Raw genomic sequence first — 16,171 nt, 5'->3', positions numbered from 1 at the left:
TTCCATTTCACACTGTTGAGAACTGTGGTGAGAAGGAAAACTGGTAACGTGCATAAGTTCTTTTTACTTTAATGACATAAACAAGAAATGACCTCCTAACAAAATAAACTCCAGAATAATGGTTACGAGAAAGTGAATGTATCGATCAGTTGGGACAATATCGATTCCAGAAGAACTTCGGCTGTAAAGATGTTTCTAGCGTTATTCGGTTTGTAAAACAGATAATATTCCTGCGCATCCTTTCGTCGTCTTTTCCGAAACCCAGACGTTTTGTTGTTCCTCTTCGCTTAGGAAATACGTGCCTCTTGTGGTACTACCTGAACCACATTCTTTATTCCATTTAATTCAGGTAGTTTGCTGAACCATACGATGTACAAGGAGTAGGCTGTCGCACATTTGATGTTGTTTTCCTAAAGTGATGATCGTAAACTCTGCAGCACTTACCAAGTTTCTCCAATGCCGATTACTCAAGTCGAGAAGAGTTAAAAAATAAAAGACAGGGTGAGTGAATATACGGCCTGAATCGTGGTAACAAAAGATTGCTGCTCCATTTGTAAATCTCGCTGACAAACCTAAGCATCCGTATGGGTGTAATCGTTGTAAAATTGGGTTGCCTATCGTATATCTGAGTTGAAATCACCAGGAGATAAACCGCAGCGACAGCAGTTCATTTGCCGTGCATATTGAAAAGCCTATCAGACTTCTCCCTGAAGTGCTGGGACATCGTGCCCTAGAATGCATGACATGAGTTCCATACGCCGCAACGCCAGCAATTTCAACGGCTGGAGGAAGGCGTAAGACAACTATTGAGAGCGTAAGACGAGGTCGCTTGCGACAATTTCGGCAGGAGGTACAAATCATTTGTGCAACAATTTCACCTGCGTCAACGCGCTATGCGGCAATTACGTTGAGTCGTATCACATAATTCACCTTCCTCTTACGGTCTGCCAGCATCAGAGTTAAGTAACGGGTTAAAAGCGTCTGAGACTGCCCTGTGTTGCTTTGCTCAGGCGTTACCATCAGTTTAGTGTTGGAAGCAGTTCCTCAGTTTCGCCTCACTTTATTGCTTTATTCTCTTTCCGTCTCACTTCACTTGTTTATATTCTACAGGGTGGCGCACGAAATTTGTTACCAATTGTTTCTTTCACAATTTACGACGCACATTAGATATCCCACTGGGATCTCTACAGCAGTACCAGCAGAGCTTGGAAAAACAAATGAGTTACGAAATGACGTGTAATTCACGATACTGCAGCTAGGAGACTAGTAAGCAGCAATGGCTGACAATGGAAGACAGAAGACACAGCAATGATCGGCAATTGAGTTAGTTTTTCATGAAACGAAAAACCGTGTTGTGACAGAGGCGTTTTCGACAACAGTTTAACACACGATGGGTTTCTTGCAAGAAGACCATCCACAGGTTGTACTATAAATTTGTACAGGAAGGAACAGTATTGGAAGCGAAGCAACCTCGGTCTAAGCCTGTTTGTTCACCGGAGAATATTGAAGCAGTACGAGTTGCTGTACAGAGAAGTCCCGGGAAATCTTGTAGAAAGGCAGCAGTGCACCTGGGAATATCCAGACGCTCTGTTCAACGCATTCTTAAAAGTGACCTCCATATGTACCCATACAAGATGACCTGTGCATAGAAGCTCACTGAAGAACACAAGTAGCAGAGACTACTGTTTGCTCAGTGGGCGGAGGATAGGGAAGCAACTCTCAACAACGTTTGGTTTGCAGACGAAGCAATTTCATTTAGACGGTGTGGTTAACAAACAAAATGTACGCTTTTGGGCCACTGAAAACCCACAAGTGCTTCATGAACGACAACATTATGCTCCGAGGATTACAGCGTGGACAGCAATTTCCGGTCACGGGCTTACTGGACCCTTTTTCTTTGAAGAAACTGTGAACAGCGAGCGTTATTTGAGCATGCTTCGCAATAGCTTCATTCCACAGCTTCTTGCTACTGTCTTGCCCTTCAACACGCAGTGGTTCATGCAAGATGGTGCAAGGCCACATACTGCAAACACTGTGTTGAAGCATTTCGACATGCGGATCATTTCGTTCAGGTTTCCAGGTCGCTTCAACGACAGACAAATTTGGCCCCCCAATAATCCAGATGTCAATCCATGTGACTTTTTCTTTGGGGGTACCTAAAGGAAAAAATTTTCCCGAAACATCCCTGTGATTTAATGGAGCTCAGAAGACTTATTCTTCAAGCTTGCAGTGAAATTACGGAATACATGTGCCGTAGGGTAATCACTAACTTCAGTGTTCATTTGAAGGAAGTTAGGAAACGAAATGGTGGACATATTGAGCATGTGCTGAGTTAGAACAAATCTCCATGGACGGCTGTTCATTGAAGTATATGTTCCTTTCAGATGGTATTGACGATAAAGTTTATATTCAAAAACAAAATGGTAACACATTTCGTGCACCACCCTGTAGAAAGTGATGCTTTGTAAGTACTGTACACGTGACCTGTTAATGCAGCTGTGTTCTGACAAAAGAACGTGGCGGTACTGATAGTTGGTTGAATTTTTGATGGGAAACTGTGTGACCTCTGATTCTCAGTTAACAGGTGTATTTAGTCTTATCTGTTAATTTACTGCTATCACGACAGCGGACAACTTCCGATTGCTAAACAAAAGAGAGTTTGGAGGCAACAGGGAAATTCAACAGATCGGAAGTCCGACAGATCTGATAGAACGTGTCTACATTGTTTTAAAAAAATGAATTAAAAAAATACATGACAATGGGACGTCGGATGTAACACATTCATTATGATTTATCCAGACACAGTCGATCGATCAGCCTCGACTGAAAATTCTCGCTAGAGGACAAGACTGAAGAAATATGTAACAGAAACGTAAACCACCGTTTTCATGACTCGTCCAGACTCTGATGAGGGAGATATTACTCTGACAGCTTCGTCAAAATGATTAATAACCACAAGAATTGAGGAAACTAAAACCCAGGCTGGTGCAGTGCAAAGTACCATCATGAAAGCACGGCTAATCGACTGAGATGAGAACTGTTGCATTTTTACGAATTCACGACCGAAATAATCGCGATTGTACTGCAGTGAATGCGAAACTGCACTGATGTAAGGTGTCAGATCCGTGGGTGTTACTAAGAATGGTAATCAAGCACGAGGACGTACGAATAGCAGCAACACATGCACTGCTGAAGACCACAAACAGTCCCTAGCTAAGAAATGCAAACGACTGAGAACGAGACGGCCTCTCCCACGAGTTTTGTTACTGATGGCACTGCGCCTCAGTATGCGCACGCCGGCAGGTAGAGCCGCCCCTGGGCAACCCAGACACGGTGAAAGTTAGGATTTGTTCTGGCCAGTAATTCCAGGTCTCACAGTTCAGAGTCTGAGGTTCCTGGAGTCGTAGCAGTTGCGCTGGGGACGAGACGGACTAGTGCCCCTGCACCGCGAAGAAGCCGCAGCAGGAAATCCAGAGAAACATATCGACCAACTTTTGTGACTATTCGCCACTTTGCGAATTATTATGAATAACGTTCAAATGTTCAAATGTGCGTGAAATCTTATGGGACTTAACTGCTAAGGCCATAAGTCCCTAGGCTTACACACCACTTAACCTAAATTATCCTAAGACAAACACACACACCCATGCCGGAGGGAGGATTCGAACCTCCGCCGGGACCAGCCTCATAGTCCATGACTGCAGCGCCTTAGACCGCTCGGCTAATCCCGTGCGGCTATGAATAACGTAACCGAGGCTAGAAAAATTCCTCCGCCCCCACGAGACAAACGTTTTCTGTCAGGCAAGCCTACAGTGTTCTCTAAATGCCGGGAAAAATTAGTTTGATACCAATTAATCATTGATTAGTTTAATCGACTTTAGGAATATTATTCGGCGCGACCCATGGCATATGCCAAAGTATTCGTAAATTTTCGTATAACCTGAACCCACCACCGGAAATGAAAGCTGGGCTACTCTCTGTTTGCCAGGAAGGCAAGACAGGGTGACAGTCGTTCCTGCTGCACTATTTGTGAAGTGTAGGGAAAAGGCTGTCCTGTGCAACGCCTGCACGAAGCGACGTGACTTGATAGACGCATTTATGGTACACACTCCTTTATCGTACAAACCATATGAGGAAAGAATAACAATAAAAAAATAACAAAGACATTCAATGAAACTGCAGACACATTTCAAATCACTCATCAACATCGACATTATTTACAGTAAAGAAATTCTATTCTACAGAGTTACCTCAGTATGACAGGAAGACATTTTTTTTGCAAGCTAAGCCATTTACAGTTTAGGGATGGATTTCCTTGTGTGTCGATTTACCAACAGATTTACCTTTTTATTTTATTTTACGCTTTCTTCTTAGTTTTATTCACCCTCCGCACTGGCATCTGACCCCAAAGATGTCTTAAAGAAACATCTAAATTATCACTACAATATGTTTGGCAACACCTCTCGCACTCTAATCGGAGGCTTTTCTTTGTTCATTTTCCTAATATTAGATTCGCTGTGCTACACTACTGGCCATTGAAATTGCTACATCAAGAAGAAATGCAGATGATAAACGGGTATTCATTGGACAAATATATTATACTAGAACTGACGTGTGATTACATTTTCACGCAATTTGGGTGCAGTACCCAGAACAACCACCTCTGGCCGTAATAACGGCCTTGATACTCCTGGGCATTGAGTCAAACAGAGCTTGGATGGCGTGTACGTGTACAGGTACAGTTGCCCATGCAGCTTCAACACGATATCACAGTTCATCAAGAGTAGTGACTGACCAGACGTTTCCAATTGGTGAGACATCTGGAGAATGTGCTGGCCAGGACAGCAGTCGAACATTTACTGTATCCAGAAAGGCCCGTACAGGACCTGCAACATGCGGTTGTGCATTATCCTGCTGAAATGTAGAGTTTCGCAGAGATCGAATGAAGGGTAGAGCCACGGGTCGTAACACATCTGAATTGTAACATCCACTGTTCAAAGTGCCGTTAATGCGAACAAGAGGTGACCGAGACGTGTAACCAATGGCACCCCATTCCATCACACCGGGTGATACACCAGTATTGAGATGACGAATACACGCTTCCAATGTGCGTTCCCCGCGACGTCGCCAAACGCGGATGCGACCACCATGATGCTGTAAACAGAGCCTGTATTCATCTGAAAACCGTCGAACTGTTGTATATGAGAAATCGGTTGGAAACTTTCCTCATGTCAGCACGTTGTAGGTGTCGCCACTGGCGCCAACCTTGTGTGAATGCTCTGAAAAGCTAATCATTTACATATCAATCTTCTTCCTGTCGGTTAAATTTCGCGTCTGTAGCACGTCATCTTCCTGGTGTAGCTATTTTAATGGCCAGTAGTGTATTTTAGCTGTCACTGATAACTCTACACAGCACTAACACGAATTCTGCCCAGTAAATTTTCCATTTCTAGCCTTACCTCTGACGTTTTCACTTACTTGCGGAGTAGCTGCGAGCCGAGTCAGTTGCTGAGATGTTGACCATTGAGCTGGGCGGTGGGGCAAGCGTCGTGGTTTTAGCTTAGCGCTTCGCAGCCCTGTAAGTGTCGCCAATTGCGTGAAAATACTGTTTAGTACTGACCTGGAATCTTGAGGAGCTACCGGTTAACAGCCAGCTGCCATCGCTCCACCGACGGAATAGCAAACCTACTACTTCTCTGCCTTGAGGTAATACAATCCCGCCGCCTTCTCGGCATGCTATGCTGATTATGAACAAAAATGTTGGCTCTGCTATAAGTGAACATCTCCCCAGGATTTCAGTTGCACGCTCCTTAAGATACAACACACAAATCTTAACCTTAAATTCTTACTCTAAGATTTAATATGACGCAATAAAAATTTGCATTCAGGTGGTAGCCTTTCTATATTAGTGTCACCACTCTTTGTGCCTAGAGCACCTTGCCCCTGCGACTTCAGTTTACGATAACAGTGGTACTATAGTGTCTCTTTTTCTCTTTAAAGGCCACAGCACCAAAACAAATTACTACTGAATTATTTCTTGACTTTTCTCTGTCCTTTTACTCTTTTTATTGGCGGGGGAGTCTTCCTTCCTTAGCTTCTATGTGAGTCGTAATTATACAAAACAATAAGCTGCAGGTTCAACGAGTAGTCTTTCCTTGACAATGTTTTTCTTTTGCCTCTAACGAACGTTAAGAATCGTTGAATGGATCTAAAATGGTGATCGACACTAATGATAGGATGTGCGGGTTTCAATCATCCTTTGAATACTTTTTTTTAAACAATTACCTCGGATCACTTAACATAACGCCCTGGCTGTCCTTCCCTTTTCTATTGACACCCTCTGTTTCACATTTTACGCAGAGTGAATGTCTCTCTTCTCTTGACCCGATTTTACGTCAGTTTGTATACGTAGTTTGGCTTCCTGCTAGACGTTTCATATCCATTTTCTGAGTCGTGCTGTAAAACAGATTCATATCTCAAGTGGTTCAGCTTAGAGAGGCGAATGTAGTGTTACCGCGTGTGTGTTTTGGTCGTCGTCTATATGACTAAGGAACAAACGTTGGAAAACTGTTGATCAAAGGTGATGAGTTTCAGCATCCTAGCTCGATCAGTCAATACGAATCACCTACGGCTAGTATTTGCACGGCGGGGTTTGCTGTTGCGTAGGTTGTGTCCAGTACCTCGGCAGACACTTCTAGAGTGCACCCTGCCTGTGAACAGCCAAGCCTACAGCGATGTTTAAATGCTAGAGTAAATTCGTATCTTACCTTTTCATAAACGATTAATTTCACCGACTTTCAAATATTATTCAGAGCGACACATGACATATATTCGTGAATTTGAGTCCAATCTAAATCTATCATCGGGAATACAAATTATACTTTATTGGGATTCTGCCTCACTCTTTGTCAGGAACGATGGACAGGACTGCACACACTGCTGCAGGTTAGAGGAAAGTCTCGCTCTGCGTACCTACACGACACAACTGTAACGCTGTAACTCTCTCCTGCCTGCTTAATATGAAAGAACCTTCCTGCTGAAATTCTGGTAGTTCAAAGCGTGATAGTGCTTGTATGTACGCACTGATGGCTGTTCAACTAATAGAAAGTTGTCCACGAAGTGATGTAAAGACTGTTTTTTGGATGGCGATCGTTACGTTTCTTCTTTTTATCGTAACACCTGAGATGTATCCATTCTGTTTCATGTCACTTTGTTTCAGGCTCGTGGTTACACAACAATATCTTTTTAGCAACCAATCATTTTCTCCTTGCAATTCGTTTTCCTTCTTTTATATATCTTCGTATAAAATGTCGGGCTTCTCTGACAAATACTTCTAAATGTCCGTTAACAACTGGCACAGTTGTTACGATATGGGAGCCGTGTTCACTTCATATCCCCATCCAGATATAATGACATAGATTTCCTCCTGATTTCTACAATAACGGTATGATACGCGCTGGCACCCCAATTTACGCCTCCATTCCTATCAAATTATACTTATGTTCCATCTCGTAGGTGACTTCGACTTTACTTCGTTTTAGGGACCTACCTTTCTCTGTGCGTGGGATTGCACCGAATACCAGATAAGCCGAGATGGTTACTTATTATACCTGTAGTTCTAATAGCAGCCGTTCAGATTGAAGTTATCTTCACTTGCTTCTTCAATATGTCGGCTGTCGGAAGCATTGCAAAGTACAAAGGAAACTAAAGTCTCTACTGAGAAAACGGGGTAGACTTCATTACATAAACCCTATATCTTCTTTTGTCTGAAAGTTTTCTACGCAATACGGCGTCTCTCGCATGCAAATTTCCATCTCCTATCTTGCAAGTCCTCTTCTTGCATGGCCCTGTCCTTCATCGCACGCCTCACCCTATCTTTCACCCCATCTTTCCTCGTTTTCTGTGCCGTGGAGGTGTCCAGCGCCATATTTTAGAAGGGCATCTTTCCTCTAGCAGTCTTCTAAGAAGTCCATACCGTGTTAGCCGTTTATTTTCAATTCTATCCACAACATCCTTTGTAACTCCCATCTGTTCTTGTAGCAATTCATTTCTTATTTTGTCTCTCCTTGTTACTTTCATAAAATATGTAAAATAATCTCCAGGTCATAAACAGGAATCTAAAATCGTAAAGATCCTCGACCTTTGATTTGATGCAAAGACATAAACTAGACTGATAGTGGAATTAACAGACGTATTTGATCTTCGGTATAATCTCATTACGGTCCGAACTTTATTGCCACATTGCAGACTCCAATGAACCACTAAATGCGAAGATTTAGAGCAGAATGTCTACTATAGAGCGTTGACGTGCACGTGTCCCAGGCACTCGATTCATTCCTACATAACCGAGCTTTACCACCCATTACATGGAAGCCAGGCTCATAATGCAAAAGAATGAAGACGCACACATTCCCTTGCAGATTGCTTCTTTGTATGCCATTTCCTTTTCCCTGAAGCTGGAGGTGATGCCTCCAGTGATTAACCTCTAGCACACCAACTATCGGCCATGTATAACATCACCCAAAAATGCATTTGCTTTGCCACTCTGATCCGCTACGTCCGAACACTTTGTGTCTAACGCACCAACGCGCCAACCGCTGCCCCTAAGCCGCTCGTCACGTTAGCGGTCACAGGCACGTTAAGGGGTCTCAAACTGACTTGCAATTAACGTGACGTGTGTCCGCGTTGTTCTAACACAACTTAAGTCCATAATGTCTTCCCCGGAGGCAATTAATTCAGATGGCTGCGGACTATATCTCAGATTCTCGAAATTAGTCTACATCCTTTCCATTTTATAATACATTGTTTATGTTGTTGTTGTGGTCTTCAGTCCTGAGACTGGTTTGATGCAGCTCTCCATGCTACTCTATCCTGTGCAAGCTCCTTCATCTCCGAGTACCTACCAAAACCTACATCCTTCTGAATCTGCTTAGTGTATTCATCTCTCGGTCTCCCTCTACGATTTTTACCCTCCACGCTGTCCTCCAATAGTAAATTGGTGATCCCTTGATGCCTCAGATCATGTCCTACCAACTGATCCCTTCTTCTAGTCAAGTTTTGCACAAACTTCTCCCCAATCCTATTCAATACTTCCTCATTAGTTATGTGATCTACCTATCTAATCTTCAGCATTCTTCTGTAGCACCACATTTCAAAAGCTTCTATTCTCTTCTTGTCGTCTTTATCGTCCATGTTTCACTTCCATACATGGCTACACTCCATACAAATACTTTCAAAAATGACTTCCTGACACTTAAATCTATACTCGATGTTAACAAATTTCTCTTCTTCAGAAACGCTTTTCTCGCCATTGCCAGTCTACATTTTATATCCTCTTTACTTCGACCGTCATCAGTTATTTTGCTCCCCAAATAACAAAACTCCTTTACTACTTTGAGTGTCTCATTTCCTAATGTAATTCCCTAAGCATCACCCAACTTAATTCGACTACATTCCATTATCCTCGTTTTGCTTTTGTTGATATTCATCTTATATCCTCCTTTCAAGACACTATCCATTCCGTTCAACTGCTCTTCCAAGTCCTTTGCTGCCTCTGACAGAATTACAATGTCATCGGTGAACCTCAAAGTTTTTATTTCTTCTCCATGGATTTTAATACCTACTCCGAATTTTTCTTTTGTTTCCTTCACTGCTTGCTCAATATACAGATTGAATAACATGTGGGAGAGACTATAACCCTGTCTCACTCCCTTCCCAACCACTGCTTCCCTTTCATACCCTTCGACTCTTATAACTGCCATCTGGTTTCTGTACAAATTGTAAATAGCCTTTCGCTCCCTGTATTTTACCCCTGCCATCTTCAGAATTTGAAAGAGAGTATTCAAGTCAACATTGTCAAAAGTCTACAAATGCTAGAAACGTAGGTTTGCCCTTCCTTAATCTAGCTTCTAAGATAAGTTGTTGGGTCAGTATTGCCTCACGTGTTCCAAAATTTCTACGGAATCCAAACTGATCCTCCCCGAGGTCGGCTTCTACCACTTTTTCCATTCGTCTGTGAAGAATTCGCGTTAGTATTTTGCAGCTGTGACTTATTAAACTGGTTGTTCGGTAGTTTTCACATCTGTCAACACCTGCTTTCTTTGGGGGATTGGAATTATTATATTCTTCTTGAAGTCTGAGGGTATTTCGCCTGTTTCATACATCTTGCTCACCAGATGGTAGAGCCGGCCGGTGTGGCCATGCGGTTCTAGGCGCGTCAGTCTGGAACCGCGTGACCGCTACGGTCGCAGGTTCGATTCCTGCCACGGGCATGGATGTGTGTGATGTCCTTAGGTTAGTTAGGTTTAAGTAGTTCAAAGTTCTAGGGGACTAATGACCACAGATGTTGAGTCCCATAGTGCTCAGAGCCCTTTGAACCCCCCCCCCCCCCCCCCAGATGGTAGAGTTTTGTCAGGACTGGCTCTCCCAAGGCCGTCAGTAGTTCTAATGGAATGTTGTCTACTCCCAGGGCCTTGTTTCGACTCAGGTATTTCAGTGCTCTGTCGAACTCTTCACGCAGTATCGTACCTCCCATTTCATCTTTATCTTCATCCTCTTCCATTTCCATAATATTGTCCTCAAGTACATGACCCTTGTATAGACCCTCTATATACTCCTTCCACCTTTCTGCTTTCCCTTCTTTGCTTAGAACTGGGTTTCCATCTGAGCTCTTGATGTTCATGCAAGTGGTTCTCTTATCTCCAAAGGCCTCTTTAATTTTCCTGTAGGCAGTATCTATCTTACCCCTAGTGAGATAAGCCTCTACATCCTTACATTTGTTCTCTAGCCATCCCTGCTTAGCCATTTTTCACTTCCTGTCGATCTCATTTTTGAGATGTTTGTATTCCTTTTTGCCTGCTTCATTTACTGCATTTTTATATTTTCTCGTTTCATCAATTAAATTCAGTATGTCTTCTGTTAGCCAAGGATTTCTACTAGCCCTCGTCTTTTTCCCTACTTGGTCCTCTGCTGCCTTCACTACTTCATCCCTCAGAGCTACCCATTATTCTTCTACTGTATTTCTTTCCCCCATTCCTGTCAATTGTTCCCTTATGCTCTCCCTGAAACTCTGTACAACCTCTGGTTTAGTCAGTTTATCCAGGTCCCATCTCCTTAAATTCTCACCTTTTTGCAGTTTCTTCAGTTTTAATCTACCGATCATAATCAATAGATTGTGGTCAGAGTCCACATCTGCCCCTGGAAATGTCTTACAATTTAAAACCTGGTTCCTAAATCTCTGTCTTACCATTATATAATCTATCTGAAACCTGTCAGTATCTCCAGGCTTCTTCCATGTATACAGCCTTCTTTTATGATTCTTGAACCAAGTGTTAGCTATGATTAAGTTGTGCTCTGTGCAAAATTCCAACAGGCGGCTTTCTCTTTCATTTCTTAGCCCCAATCCATATTCACCTACTGCGTTTCCTTCTCTCCCTCTTTCTACTACCGAATTCCAGTCACCCATGACTATTAAATTTTCGTCATCCTTCACTATCTGAATAATTTCTTTTATTTCATCATACATTTCTTGAATTTCTTCGTCATCTGCAGAGGTAGTTGGCATATAAACTTGTACTAATGTAGTAGGCGTTGGCGTTGTATCTATCTTTGCCACAATAATGCGTTCACTATGCTGTTTGTAGTAGCTTACCCGCATTCCTATATTCCTATTCATTATTAAACCTACTCCTGCATTACCCCTATTTGATTTTGTGTTTATAACCCTGTAGTCACCTGACCAGAAGTCTTGATCCTCCTGCCACCGAACTTCACTAATTCCCACTATGTCTAACTTTAACCTATCCATTTCCCTTTTTAAATTTTCTAACCTACCTGCCCGATTAAGGGATCTGACATTCCACGCTCCGATCCGTAGAACGCCAGTTTTCTTTCTCCTGATAACGACATCCTCCTGAGTAGTCCCCACCCGGAGATCCGAATGTGGGACTATTTTACCTCCAGAATATTTTAGCCAAGAGGACACCGTCATCATTTAACCATACAGTAAAGCTCCATGCCCTCAGGAAAAATTACGGCTGTAGTTTCCCCTTGCTTTGAGCCGATCGCAGTACCAGCACAGCAAGGCCGTTTTGGTTAGTGTTACAAGGCCAGATCAGTCAATCATCCAGACTGTTGCCCTTGCAACTACTGAAAAGGCTGCTGCCCCTCTTCAGGAACCACATGTTTGTCTGGCCTCTCAACAGATACACCTCGATTGTGGTTGCACCTTCGGTACGGCTATCTGTATCTCTGAGGCACGCAACCCTCCCCACCATTGGCAAGGTCCATGGTCCATGGGGAGAGACATTGTTTATATAATAACATAATAACTTCATATAGCTGAACGGCTTGGTGCAAGTACGCTATTTCAGAGACTTGCATGTCGTTAACTTACACCAATAATCCTTTGGTATAAGGTAGATCTAGATCTTAGCTTGGAATCCTAACCACATGTCGCTGCGAGCGACTCTTCATACTAGATTAAAGGCACACGGAAAAGATCTGTATGCCAATCAGGATTCGATCCCATGGCCTCTCACTTTCCGGGTTTAACCGCTAGCTTTCCCACTACTCCACCGAACCTGGCTGTAGATCTGGCTCAGGACTGAGCGTTTCCCACCGTCACTCGCTTGTTCCAACTTTTGACTAATAATCTTTGCAGTCTCGTTCTCTCCCTGTAGTAGGTCCATTGTTTGTGCTGCAATTCATGTAAGACTTTCCATATACAGCAGTGTGGAGGCTCCGGTGCACCGACAGCGTGCCAGATTGTGCAGGAGGAGGACAGCCTTCTCCTGAAGCGGTTGATAGGCATAGTACCTGCAGACAAGAAGATATGCCCAAAAACCAACGAAGTGAACAGCAGAAGCAGTAGTGGCCAGCCCTGCAGGCCGAAAGCTGTGACGTCACCTCAACACCTGCTGCAGCGCCAGTGCACTCACACAGTTCAGCAGCAGCCACGCCCCCCATCACCACCACCTGTGCCACCTCCCGGTACTCCTCCACAGCAGATCCGCCATCCCACTCGCGCCACGCTGCCTCCCCCGCCGTCACAACCGCTCCCGCCGCCACCGTCACACCCAGCAGCACCATCAAAGCTTCCAGTGGACTTCCAGGAACTCCAGCAGTCCCAGTCCCCTCTGTTGCAGCCTCTGTGCCCTCGGCAACAGCAGCCTACAGACCAACAAGAATCGTCACAGAAACCTGAAGAACTGCCAGCAAATCAAGCTTTAGCCTCTATTACCGCCACCGACCAGCAGTGGAAACATAAGAGCGGAGAGTGTGACAAGCTCTTCAGCACCATGACGTCTCTCAAGGTGTGTCTTCGCCGTATTATACCTACCTGTGATAAGGGCTTGTACCTGTAACTGTTTCTTCTTTTATTTTTATTTACTGCTAATGGACTGCCACACTTAACTTCAGTTCGTTAGCAAAGTTACATTGATAAGATACATCTAAAATTTTCTGCATACGCATAACACCGGAAATCTGTATAAATATCATAATTTTGTACATTTACTGCTAGTAGAACTGTTGCATGCCGCAGAAGACTTTATTACTGATTGGTTCCACAAGTTACAACATATCTTCGAATTTATGAATTATGATAATCAGGTTTTAAACTCGCTGGCTCTATCATCAACAAATAAATATGTAAGCTGTGTAGTTAATTTCTCCTTAAAATCTGCTTCTATTTCGTTCGTACATTAAGACGTCGATTTCTTTAAACGTACTACTGGTTCATGTTACACAAACACAGCTACATTACTTTGCTGTCAAGGTTTTCCGATGCACAAAGGTATTTGGAAAGAAGTCTCGCCTATCTCACCTACATGGTGACTTACGAAGATGGTGAGTGATGCTACAATATCTACCTTCGTTAGTTTCGGTAAGATCGCGTGGATCCTTTCTTGACTGAACGCGAATATACAGTAAAATGATTATTACTGTCTTGGGGGAGAAACTAACTCAAATCAAACTGCTTTTAAGAAAAATATAAATAAATTCAGAGCAGTATAGGAAGGAATAGCCTAGTGGGACCTGTATCCGTGGGTGAACGGGGTGTCAAAGGCACTTCAACATTCATTAAATAGTTAAAACATCAACATATTTATATACACTATTTACAGTACAGACAGCTTCATATATAACGTTGTTATCCTTGTATGTAGCTGGTCCACAATTCTATTATACTGCGGATCAGTAACTGGAGTCCAAAGTTCAATTACGTTTTGATTGTTAGGAGGTGAGAAGTGCCGTGACAAGTGCGTCGAGTGTCATGGCAAGTCTTCCGAGATCTGAAACGGAGCTCAGTGTGTGGCGACTTAAAAAAAGATCTAATATGTTAGATTTACTCACAATCGCCGATTTTCAGTCAAAACGGATTGCGATGTCCGATATATTGTTGTATGGGCGTGATCCTTTTCTAAACAGACAGTGTATATAAGAAAATCAGATGTAGTATAGTTTCACATAAGCATTCCTTAGTAATTAATCATTCCTAGCTCTAATTCAGTAAAAAGCCGCATTGCTCTGTCATTTATAGCTCACACATCAGCTTCTTCGCGTTCCTGCTAAATCTCAATTTTAATCACTTCGAGTAACACGTTATTTATGCCATTTTATACACAATTTTCTCTATCGGTTGAGTCATTCAGATTCTCATTTTCATAATTCCACAGTTTTCCCTCTTCCATCAACTATTCATTTTTCGGATTTTACGAAGATATTAATCTCTTTGCGTGCAGCACTTATGCAAAAGAAAGTCTATGAGGACCACAAAAATCAAAGGTTCTAAATAACAAATTATTGTTCGAGACAACTCAAATCACAATTGACAGTTTTGGTAATAGGGAAAATTAGAATTTCAATATTTCGACCGTATCAGATGAACACTAGCTTCCTGAGCTTTTTATTACCAATGATAGTAAATAGGAGGAGCATCCGTTTTATGTTTGATATGTATGAAAGTGGAAATCGGCACATAGACCCCTTTACCTCTTACTTAAAATAAACAGAGTGATAAAGCTCATTGTACATAATGAAAATAACAGGCTTTAATTGTTATAGAAAGTTACAGCACTGCGTTATAATTTTACTTATTAGAAGATAACACTTTTCAACATGTATTACAATCATCATATGTGTCATATGTAATAGACATTGCTACCCAAGTCAGTAGCGGCATCATCACCTGGATGAGTACTAGGGGATGATGGTTCACTGATCTTTTTTTCGTGGGATAGGCTTCGATAAAATTGGTGTGTATCGGTGGCACAAATTACAAAAGTTCCATCAGGTCTTATTTTTTGTGTTTTGGCTTTCCAACAGTGTATTGAAGGATGGGAAGTTGCACTAACATTTTACCTATTCATTGCTTTCTCATTGGCAGTTCCTAGTGAGGCAGAAGACCTTCAGCAGATGCTGTCTTATAAAGAAGAGTATTTGGCTTTGTCTTTTCATAATGAAGTACCTGCATTCCGGGTACCCCTGGCACAGTTTTCCTGTAATACTGGTGTTTTCTTGTAATACTAGTTTAGTACTTGAGGACCAGTGAAGTCTTCATCCGTTATCTAAATAACAAAAAAATTTATACTACCTGTGGCACCCAGATCCATCCAGTCTTCTGGTACATGCAAGTCACATTGGTTCTGTTTTCTTTTTTTTTTTTTCTTTTTTAAAGTTCAATAATCCCAAAGTCCTCATCACATTCATTGTATGAATGTCCAGAAATAAGGAAATGCGGATCAACAGTTTTAATTTGGACGTTCTTAACAATATAACACCAACATTTTACCATTAGATGGTTTTTTTCTACCTGCCACAGTTGTCACTGAATGCTGAGATGCGGTTTACAGCGTGAGGAAGACTCTGGATGTACTTCAACAAACAAGACGCTATCTTCTGGCAATCCCTACTCACCTGTTGTTCACACCCCATAAACATATAGGCAATACCACTGGTTACATTGTGAATATTGAGGCTGTATGTCTGAAGCTGTCACAAATAGTAGCCTTTCGGCATCATCTTTTGAAGATGAAAGCATATAGGGACATGATTGTTGTCCTTTAATTCCTTGCATTTCCTTTTCGCTTCTTTCGCAACCACTGTATTCCTTAGAAGAACTTCTTTTTCAATTCCAGCTCCATTTTTTTCATTAGACTTGTCGTGTGTG

General features: G+C 42.4%; 1 protein-coding gene across 1 annotated transcript in view; it reads left to right on the top strand.

Annotated features, from left to right (window-relative positions):
* LOC124622747 (zinc finger protein 771-like) overlaps positions 1–16,171 on the top strand; it is a 114,117-nt gene that overhangs the window by 30,545 nt on the left and 67,401 nt on the right. Inside the window, exon 2 of the mRNA XM_047148536.1 lies at positions 12,729–13,313. Coding sequence (XP_047004492.1) covers positions 12,729–13,313 — 585 coding nt within the window. The remainder of the gene's footprint in view (positions 1–12,728; positions 13,314–16,171) is intronic.

This window comes from Schistocerca americana, chromosome 7 (genome assembly GCF_021461395.2).
Source record: "Schistocerca americana isolate TAMUIC-IGC-003095 chromosome 7, iqSchAmer2.1, whole genome shotgun sequence".
Lineage (NCBI taxonomy): Eukaryota > Metazoa > Arthropoda > Insecta > Orthoptera > Acrididae > Schistocerca > Schistocerca americana.
This window is presented reverse-complemented; position numbering and strand designations above follow the sequence as displayed.